This window comes from Brienomyrus brachyistius, chromosome 4 (genome assembly GCF_023856365.1).
Source record: "Brienomyrus brachyistius isolate T26 chromosome 4, BBRACH_0.4, whole genome shotgun sequence".
Lineage (NCBI taxonomy): Eukaryota > Metazoa > Chordata > Actinopteri > Osteoglossiformes > Mormyridae > Brienomyrus > Brienomyrus brachyistius.
In genome coordinates, this window is record NC_064536.1 from 35213494 (window position 1) to 35224583 (window position 11090).

The following is an 11090-nucleotide window of genomic DNA, read 5'->3' on the forward strand; positions in this document are numbered from 1 at the left end:
ACTGTGTTTTACCATGTGTCTGTGCTCTCCTGTATGTGTTTTACTGTGTTTTACCATGTGTCTGTGCTCTCCTGTATGTGTTTTACTGTGTGTTTTCTTTCTCTTTCAGTTCTCATACCTGGAGAAGCTCTTGCTGGTCCATGGAGCCTGGAGTTACACTCGGGTTACCAAGTGCATCCTGTACTGTTTCTACAAGAACGTTGTTCTGTATATCATTGAGGTAAAAGCGTCGTATCTGTAAGCCCACATTAAAGAAGGCAGAGTAGGGGGCGGGGGGAAGGGGGGGATTCAGCAGTACATGCATATAACCCAGTGTGCCTTATAGCCACATTCCAGGTGGGATGTGGTTTGGGCCACATGCACCCCCACCCTGAGAGATGTCAACAGGTGTGACAGGAAGCACCGTCACTGAAAGCCTGAATCTGGAGGCTGTTGCCATCTGTCAGCATGCAGACTGTCTGTGTGTTTGTCAGAATCTATTTGCATGTAGGCTGTGTGTGTGTCTGTGTGTATGTCAGCATCTGTTGGCATGTGGCTGTGTATGTGTTGTGTCATGGTATGTTTTACTGTGTTAAAGTGTGTCGTCTCTGTGTAAGTCCTTGAGTCTGTGTCATAGGGTGTTTTCCCATGCCTGTGTGCATCGTCTGTGTTTGTGTCCTCGTTTCTGTGTTATGTGTTCCGATGTCCGTGTATGCCCGCATTTTTGTAATTACTCCCCGTGACCACTAAATGTCTCTAATGTCTAATGGATTAGCCAGCAGCAGCACAGAGGTCAGGGGTCAGAGGTCAGGACAGTGAGCCACACCTGCTTTTCCACAGCTCTGGTTTGCCTTTGTGAACGGCTTCTCTGGGCAGATCCTGTTTGAGCGCTGGTGCATCGGCCTCTACAACGTGGTAAGACGACCCTCCCACCCCCTGTCTGCATCCATAGCAGCTGTCACTTGTCCTTGCTTGTCAAGGTCACTTATCAGTCAGCACACCAGGGAGTCATGTGTGCCTGACTGTGTCTTTTTCCCTAGCTCTGACTCATTCTCTGTGCCTCTTTGATTTATCCTGATTGATCCTCAGACAATCTGAAGGATGCTGTATGTGTGTGTGTCTCTGTGTGTGTGTGTGTGTGTGTGACTCTCTCTGTCACGGACTCCCTGACTGACAGATTCTGACACTGTAACTCGCTCTGTGTGTCAGATCTTTACTGCGCTCCCTCCTTTCACTCTGGGCATATTTGACCGGCCATGCAGCCAGCAGAACATGCTGCGTTTCCCACAGCTGTACCGTATCACCCAGAATGCAGACGGCTTCAACACCAAGGTAGGTCAATCTCTCTGTCAGTCACACACACAGATACACACAGACATACACACATACCATGCTTCATGTAAGGAGCTTGCTTCAAGTGGATCTGTGATCAATGACTAATGCCTGGAGGTCGTGTTTGGATGGTCATCCTCCAGTGAGTAAACAAGGGAGGTTCCAGAGTTACCATGGCAACTGTAGTGAAAGTGAGAGGGACAGTATAAGGAGCTCATTCACTTAGAGGGCGGTGCGACTGTGGCTGCGTCTGGGTGTGTTTGTGTGGCCTGTGTTTGCTCTAGCAGCCCCTGAGGATCTCCCTCCCTCCCCCTCTCTCTCTCCCAGGTGTTTTGGGGTCACTGCATCAATGCACTTATCCACTCTGTCATTCTCTTTTGGTTCCCACTGAAAGTCCTGGAACACGGTAACCATGGCGTCAGCCCGCTCTGTCGTCAATCCATCCACACTCTCACACACACACAGATTAGGTATCAGTACTGTATCTTTGTGGGGACTCATTCCTGTGGGCATAACCTTAAAATCCCAACATGATAACCTTAACCCCTACCCAGCCCTAACCTTAACCATAAGTAACTAAACAAAAGACAAGACTTTTGGCATTGACAGACTGGTCAGTTAAAATAAAATGTAAGTATAAAATGTCGGCATTTAAAGCTGGTTGGGCATCATGTTGTATTTATCAGTATTACCAGTTCGGGTCACTTGAGAATGGACCTGCTCATCAGTGGTTGATATACCACAATGGAGACTTAAATGGCTAGATGGTCCCGAATAGGGGGCCGTTCCTATAAACGTTCGAGCTGCTTGGAAGTGCCCCAAGTTCCCAGGGTGCAAACATCCTTGTACTCATCTGGCCAGATTTAACTACAGCAGAATTGTCCCTGTTAAATAGTCTCTTGCTGTGCCAACTGCAAAGGTACACAGACTTTCAAAATAATGATTTGAACTGTCAGCACAGCATCTGTAAATTACACGGCATTACGTGATTATAAGTACTTCATACCTGTATTCCGCGATTCCAGCTGCGTATTCCACAACACAGAAAACATAGGGCCCTGCATTCATAGATTCTGAAAAAATTGAGTCTCCCCATGTCAAAGGTGAACCCCTACCCAACCCTAACCTTAACCATAAGTAGCTGATTGCATTCACTGATTTTTATCAAATTGAGGTTGTCCAAATGGGGACCTGAAAAATGTCCCCCAAAGTAAAGCAGTCTCAGGTTTTACCGCACTTTGGGGACATTTTGGTCCCCAAATGTGATCTGTGCAAACCTAACCCCCCCCCCCACACACACACAGACACACACACAGGCAGCTCACAGACATATCAGCCTTTTCCTAGAGAAAGGACAGGAGATCATGTTCTTTATCTGCACACAAATGGAGGAGACACAATGATTTTCGGCTGTAACCCACGTCAGCTGAGCCCTGCAGCGAGACACCCGAACCCCCAGATCTCTCACAGGTTAAGCTGCATGATCAGTCAGCGTGACACCTGCTCTTTCTGCCTTTGTGTTATTACTGACAGTTCATATAATGCAGCCGGAAGCTTCTGTGCCGCTGTAATTTACTGTCGGACTCACTGTGACCTGTCCCATTTAACTCACTGTGACCCGCCCCATTTAGTCTGCAGTCGCTCTCAGCCTCATGGTGACATTCCACAAATGCAGCCTGTCACTGTAAACTGTAAACAGTGTAACCCTCACTGGAATACGCCTGTGTAACCTCTCCTTGTACGGTGCCATGCAGCTGACTGTTGCTGTTTTCCCTCAGACTCTGTATTCAGCACTGGACACAGCATAGACTACCTGTTTGTGGGCAACATTGTGTACACGGTGAGCACATTCGTGCAGTAATTGGCAATCAGAGCAGCCATCTTTGAGCACGTTTCCCAGTGCAAGAAACATGTGTGTCGCATGGTTTCCAGCATGCTGATTGTTTTGGTGTATGCTGGGATGTGCTGTATGCCCTCTCTGGCCTTTCTACAGGCCCATTGCATTATTGGAGGTGATGCATGCTCCCTTTGACCACAGTATGGTGTCCCAGTGCATGCTGGGAGGTGTCCCAGTGCCCCCTTTGGCCACAGTACAGTGGCCTGGTGCAAACTGGGAGGTGCCCCATGCATCCTTAGGCATGGAATGGTGGCCCGGTGCATGTTGGGAGGTACCGTATACTCCATTTGGCTAAAGTATGGTGGCCCGGTGCTTGCTGGGAGGTGCTGCATGCCCCTTTTGGCTGCAGTATGTGGTCCAGCTGACTGTGTTCTACTTCCCTCTAGTACGTCGTGGTGACGGTGTGTCTGAAGGCTGGGATGGAGACCACAGCTTGGACCAGGGTGGGTGATCCTCCTAGCCACATGCATACACCCACACACACGCACACACCCACTCTGAACCACATTCCTCAGGGCTGGGACCCCCGCCCTGCAGCTGTCCCACTCGGGCCCCAGTAATCTTGGTGGTGTTGGGTTTCGGGGCTGGGGGGTCTCAGAGTGACAGCTGTCTGTGTGTCTCTTGCAGTTCAGCCATCTGGCCGTGTGGGGCAGCATGATCCTCTGGATGCTCTTCTTCACTGTCTATTCTGCAATCTGGCCATTGGTGCCCATCGCGCCTGACATGCTGGGACAGGTCAGTCCTCTATTAGCTGTGCAGACTTCTCTATATGTGAATGTATGTGCACCTGTGTGGACAGGCATCCTCTCTATACACTCTATGCACTCTCCATATAGTCTATATACTTTTTATACACTCTGTGCCCCCTAGACACACTCATACACTCTGTACACTGCCTATGCACTCCATACGCTGTCTATACACTCCATATAGTCTCTTTACTCTCTACACTCTACACTCTATATACTTCCTATATACTCTCTGTTAGGTTTGGGTGATCGCTACTTAATTGGCATGTGACGATGTCTACAGTGAAAAATCGTGACGGACAATGACATGGGGAGTGGGGGTCACCTTGTAAAGGTGCTATAAATTTTTATATAGCTTTTCTATGCTTTTTTAATGACTATTCATAAATTCATTAAGCACTTAGTTACTATTAATTTATGACTAATTCTACTTTTTGCGTATTTGAGCCCATTCACTACCCATCCTCCCCAACTCACCTGCTCTTTCCTCACTTTTCCCCATGTATGTACTAATCTATGTACTCTATACACTCTTTGTATACTATACTCTCCCTAGATACTCTATACATTTCTATATTCTTTATACATTCTATACACTCTATACATTCTCTGTGTACTCCATAAAATCTCTCTGTTCTCTATACACGTTCTGTACACTCTGTATATACCATTTGCACTCTCTATGTACTCTATACACTACAGTCTATTCACTGTCTATGCACTCTATATACTGTATACACTCTGTATTCTCTATAAACTCTCTATACTCTCAATTCAGTGTCAATACACTTGCTGTATTCTCTATACACTTTCTGTATTCTCTGTACACTTTCTGTATACTCTATACACTCTCTATATGCTCTACTCACTGTTTATGCACACTCTATTCACTGTCTATGGACTCTCTATTAACTCTCTATGCACTCTATACACTCTCTATGTGCTCTGTTCACTGTCTATGCACTATGCACTCTATACACTCTTTATTCACTGTTTATGCACTCTCTATACTCTCTCTCTGTGTACTCTTTATACCCTCAAGTTCACCCCGTCAGCCTGCCCTGCAGGTGATTTTGGGCAGATTCACACCACCCCCCCCCAGGCCTCTTCCACTCCCTGCACCTGCTGTACTGCCACTCCTGCCCCAGGCTTTCAGTCCTTCTCTAGGGGGGAAGGGTGTCAGGAAGCTGATTCCACTAATGCACAGCTCCCAAGTGGCCATTTCCCTCCTGCTCCCTCCCCATTAATCCAATTTGTGTCAGCAATCAGGAATGTGCTCAAATAGCCCAGCAGCTGCCGGGGGCCGCCTGGGATTCTGAGACACCCCCCAGCCAGAGAGGCATGGACACCCTGGCCAATTCAGGGGCCCAGCACTTCAATTATAACTTATAAACTCTTTACTGATGGGGTCACATTCTGTCTGGGAGCCCAATGTTTCTACGCCTCTCACCTGACACACATTTATACACTGACACCCAGGCATACAGACACACACGCTGCCTCTTATACACAGTCTCATACACCCTGCCTGTCACCTAGTGTCACACACACAGTCTCATACACCCTGCCTGTCACCCAGTGTCACAGACACAGTCTCATACACCCTGCCTGTCACCCAGTGTCACACACACAGTCTCACACACGCTGCCTCTTATACACAGTCTCATACACCCTGCCTGTCATCCAATGTCACACACACAGTCTCACACACACTGCCTCTCACACACAGTCTCATACACCCTGCCTGTCATCCAATGTCACACACACACTCACACACACTGCCTCTCACACACAGTCTCATACACCCTGCCTGTCATCCAATGTCACACACACAGTCTCACACACACTGCCTCTCACACACAGTCTCATACACCCTGCCTGTCACCCAGTGTCACACACACAGTCTCACACACGCTGCCTCTTATACACAGTCTCATACACCCTGCCTGTCATCCAATGTCACACACACAGTCTCTCACACACAGTCTCATACACCCTGCCTGTCACCCAGTGTCACACACACAGTCTCATACACCCTGCCTGTCACCCAGTGTCACACACACAGTCTCATACACCCTGCCTGTCACCCAGTGTCACACACACAGTCTCATACACCCTGCCTCTCACACACAGTCTCATACACCCTACCTGTCACCCAGTGTCACACACACAGTCTCATACACCCTGCCTGTCACCCAGTGTCACACACACAGTCTCATACACCCTGCCTGTCACCCAGTGTCATACACACAGTCTCACACACGCTGCCTCTCACACACAGTCTCATATACCCTGCCTGTCACCTAGTGTCACACACACAGTCTCATACACCCTGCCTGTCACCCAGTGTCACACACACAGTCTCATACACGCTGCCTCTCACACACAGTCTCACACACGCTGCCTGTCACCCAGTGTCACACACACAGTCTCACACACCCTGCCTCTCACACACAGTCTCATACACCCTACCTGTCACCCAGTGTCACACACACAGTCTCATACACCCTACCTGTCACCCAGTGTCACACACACAGTCTCATACACCCTACCTGTCACCCAGTGTCTCACACACAGTCTCACGCACACTGCCTCTCACACACAGTCTCACGCACACTGCCTCTCACACACAGTCTCACGCACACTGCCTCTCACACACAGTCTCACACACCCTGCCTCTCACACACAGTCACACACACGCTGCCTCTCACACAGTCTCACACACCCTGCCTCTCACACACAGTCACACACGCTGCTTACACACACAGTCTCACACACCCTGCCTCTCACACACTGCGTACACACACAGTCTCAACACTCAACACTGTCTCACACACTCTTTTTTCTTTGAAGTTATTCAGATTGACCCCTATCGGTGCTCTCATGGGGAATCGCGAAGGGGTTGTGTCTTGATGACACAGCAGCTTTACACTATTAAGGCCAATTTATACTTCAGATTTCCGTGTGGCAGCTTAGTCACATTATGATGATTGCAGTTGGTGCAAGCATACATCAGTGAATATTCCACCAGACCTGCAGAAGGCAGATGCATTGCAACAAAACAAATACAAGCAGTCTAGTGAAATGGGTAAACTTTTATAAACACCTTTGAAGTTGTTAGGCTAGGGCAGTATTACGTTAACATGACACACCACGATATTTTGAAATTTGTTATGACAAAATTAGCTGGGACCCATCCCCTTGTTCTGTGAATTTTATTGCCAAGATTTCAGAATGCCAGAATAATATTTTAAAATGATGTATACCTCGGTATAATGTCTGAACAGTATGAAAATTTCTATATGCAGGTACCTCCGACTCTCCTCATACAGCTGCTCACCATACAGTAATTACTACAACAACAACAACTCTTCTTCCTCTACTGTTTTGTTGGTGACCGTTGATCTGTTAGAGTCAGTGCTGCCACCTACTGGAAATACCTAATCAATTATCTTGCACATGCTCAGTCAATGTGCATGGGCGCACATGACTTCCATTAGATATAAAAATCTGGGCAAGCTAAACACCAACCACAGCCATATACAGACAAATCATGAAGATGAAATTCATGCCACTTCCCCTTATGCGTAAGCTAAAGTGCATGCAGAAAAGTGAAATATGAATGGGCCTTTAAGGGTGCTGCTCTGGCATCGGGACCTTCCAGTGAACTTCACATTACCTTTGACAGGCTGGCAAGGTGTTGCAGTGCTGGAGCTTCTGGCTGGGGCTGATCCTGGTTCCCGTGACATGTCTGCTGAAGGACGTGGCCTGGAATGCGTGAGGCTCCTGCACTAGCTGCTTCACTCATCCACACATGCTCATGTACACACCCCCCCACATGCTCATTTACACACCCCCCACATGCTCATGTACACACCTGCCCACATGCTCATTTACACACCCCCCACATGCTCATTTACACACCCGCACACATGCTCATGTACACACCTGCCCACATGCTCATTTACACACCCACCACATGCTCATTTACACACCCACCACATGCTCATTTACACACCCACCACATGCTCATTTACACACCCACCACATGCTCATTTACACACCCCCCACATGCTCATTTACACACCCCCTACATGCTCATTTACACACCCGCACACATGCTCATGTACACACCCGCCCACATGCTCATTTACACACCCACCACATGCTCATTTACACACCCGCACACATGCTCATTTACACACCCCCACACATGCTCATTTACACCCCCCCACATGCTCATTTACACACCCCCACACATGCTCATTTACACCCCCCCACATGCTCATTTACCTTAACCTTGCACAACCTTAACCTTAAACTTTTGGCATTTTTAAATTTTTGATTGCATTGACAAATTTTTATAAAATTTAGGTTATTCTTGTGGGGACCAAAAAAATGTCCCCACAAAGTTTTTATCATATTTTAGGGAAATCTGGTCCCCACAATATAATAATTACAAAAACTCCGCTACTGATTTATACACCTGCACTCATTTATTTACACACCCGCAGCTACAAGCACATACAATATCCTATATACATACTTCACACTTTTGTGTTTTGTACACCTACAGGGGGCGCCGTACACTGAGGAAGACTCTGATGGAGGAAGTGCAGGAGCTGGAAGCACGGGCAGTTGATCCCAGGGCCGCTGTTCTGCGAGACTCCAGCGGTCGCAGGTGAGCGTGGCCTACAGTTCGCACGTTACGTCTCACTGATGTTCCCTTAAAGTGCGTGCCACACTTAGCAGAGTCACTAGCTTAGCATCATCTGCAGCTGCCATCAACCTGTATCTGTGTGTGGAGAGGGGAGCCCAGGTTCTGGATTAAATAACCTCATCAAATGATCCACAGGGAAAAGGACCACGTCTTCTAGACGGAGCAATAGGCTCCCACACAGGTACTCCGGGCTGCTCCCCACCTGCCTGTATTTGCAGTGCATCTACGTCCTTCAGCATCCGAGTTGCAATCTCACATGATCAAGTGCTCATGCTGCCCTTCTCTCTCCCTCTCTCTTGTGCTCCCTCCTTCCCTGTTTTTCACTCTTCCTGTCTGTCCCTCTGAACCCTCTCTGTTTCTTAGATTGCCTTAATGCCTTAACTGAGGACTGGTTTGCATGCTGTAAAGCAAAGATGTGCAGTGATGTGTGTAGTTTAGACCGTGACCATAGAGACGGTTCTCATAGAGAGTAACCATGCTGGTGCTGTTGTTGTCTTTGTACCGAGAAGGTCAGGGAAACTCAGGAAATCCTGAACATAGCAGCTTCTTCCCAAGAGATACACACACTGTCCTTCAAGGCCAATGGAAGCTGACATAAAGGGGAGGTTCAGGAGCAGAAATAGAGAACCACTGAAAGGGGGGTGGGGGTAGCATTATTACCTGGAGGTTACCTGCTAAATGCTAAACGACTCAGCGTATCTGCTAACTTAGCTCAGAGAGTGTTTGTGTGTGTCTGTACAGCGTCACGTGACTGATGTGGTAGATCTGGCTGATCATGACACGTGTCGTCTATGTCACTCCTTAGCCTCAATGAACGTGCCCACCTACTGACTCGAGTCTTTAGGAAAACACCCTCCAACCTGGTGCGCTCCAACTCCGTGCAGCAGACTGTGTCACGTAAGTGTGTCTGACTCCTCCCATATAGCTGTATTAGCATTACTAAGATATGTTAGTCCTGTTCGCATTAAACTAGACGTTTTCTCATATAGCTGTGTTAGTGTTGCGTAGATATGTTAGCATTGTATCATTTTGTTAGCTTTTTATAGATTTGCTAGTGTCGCATAGGAATTATGTTACCATTATATAGTTTAGAAGCATCACATAGCGTTAGCCATGCACAGTTGTGTTAGCACTGCGTAGTTTTCTCATTGTCACATGGATGTGCTTATGTCCTACAAGCATGTTAGCTTTACTCCTCTCTGTATTCCAGATGGCTACGCTTTCTCCCAGGAGGAGCATGGCGTGGTGTCCCAGTCTCAAGTGGTCCGCTCCTACGACACCACTCGCCGCTCACATGCCCACGTGTAGCCACCCCAGCATGCTCCACCCCCCAGGCAGAGGGACTGTAGTGCAGCTGCTGGGGAGTTTGTCTCGGGTGGGACGGAGTGTGATGGAGCAGCACTCTCTGCAGAGGCCTTACTGGAAGTCTGATGCTACACGCGGACAACCTTGCTGGGTGTGGCGTACTGGCTGGAGGGGGCGTCCTGGGAGCCTGGTCCTCTCACAGAGGCCAGGGGTCAAACTTGGTTTTTCAATTTTTATTAAGGGCAGTCAGGCACAGCGCACTCCCAGTTTGCCAGATATGAGTACAGTTTCTGTTTGAGTCTGTATGAGTGTGTGTGAGAGCATGTGTGTGTGTGTCTGTGTGTGTCACTCCTCTGCGCACCCTTTCATCTCACGCTCCTGAGCCAGAGGTTTAACGCATCATTCATCGCCGCGGTGATGGTGGGGGGTAGCGTTTGGGGCCCTTTTAAATAAACATGAAACACACAGGCCTGGGAGGAATTCCTTTCAGGGATTGTGTGTGTGTGCGTCGGGCACGCTGCCATGTTCCAGACCAGCACCCCCCCTACCCCAGAGCACTCTACACCCCCATTGCTGTCAGGCAGCCAGGAAACACAGGAAGTCTGCCTGAGATGAGGCCAGCAGAGCCCAGCACAGCACTCTCCCACCCATCAGGACCCTCTGGCCATGCCCTCCTGCCCGTCAGGACCCCTCCTGGATGCGCCCGCCGGTCTCCACGTTTCCCCTCCATGTCTCGTTGTGGCACGTCTGTTTGTGTTTCGCTGCTTTGCGATCCTCCATAGACTCCCACCCAGAGTACTGGACTGTTGCTGCATGTGGCCCCTCCCCCCATTGTGGGCCCCGCCCCTCCATGTGGAGCCCCGCCCCGTAGCACTCCTGCTCACTTCATACTGCCTAATAAAGTGGAATTTCGTCTCCTGGTGTGACCTTCTCTGCTGTTTTTCCTATTTAATCCAGACACTTGGGACCGTCATGAAGATAAAAACTCGCAGATGGGCTGAGATTGGACTGAGCTTGATCGCGCCCTGGCCGGGTCCAGTTACGGCGTAGGTGGCTCTGCCGTCAGGGCTGCTTTAGTAATGAAAAGATCTGGAATGTTCCAATATTA

At 48.7% G+C, this 11090-nt stretch overlaps 2 protein-coding genes across 5 annotated transcripts in view; both read left to right on the top strand.

Moving 5' to 3' along the window:
- The window catches only part of atp8a2 (ATPase phospholipid transporting 8A2), a 46943-nt gene extending 36040 nt beyond the window's left edge, over positions 1–10903 (top strand). For all 4 annotated transcript variants that reach the window (XM_049011099.1, XM_049011098.1, XM_049011101.1 and 1 more), the window contains 11 exons: positions 110–220; positions 820–894; positions 1189–1311; positions 1639–1717; positions 3090–3151; positions 3595–3651; positions 3836–3943; positions 7646–7734; positions 8534–8638; positions 9483–9574; positions 9888–10903. In XM_049011099.1, coding sequence (XP_048867056.1) covers positions 110–220; positions 820–894; positions 1189–1311; positions 1639–1717; positions 3090–3151; positions 3595–3651; positions 3836–3943; positions 7646–7734; positions 8534–8638; positions 9483–9574; positions 9888–9985 — 999 coding nt within the window. In that variant the 3' untranslated portion in view covers positions 9986–10903. The remainder of the gene's footprint in view (positions 1–109; positions 221–819; positions 895–1188; positions 1312–1638; positions 1718–3089; positions 3152–3594; positions 3652–3835; positions 3944–7645; positions 7735–8533; positions 8639–9482; positions 9575–9887) is intronic.
- LOC125740218 (dynein heavy chain-like) lies at positions 4315–7636 on the top strand. Its single transcript, XM_049011104.1, has 2 exons — positions 4315–5605; positions 5740–7636. Exon 2 carries the CDS (start codon positions 5778–5780, stop codon positions 6942–6944), a length of 1167 nt encoding a protein of 388 aa, XP_048867061.1. The 5' UTR covers positions 4315–5605; positions 5740–5777; the 3' UTR covers positions 6945–7636.
- Positions 10904–11090: the final 187 nt, after the last annotated feature.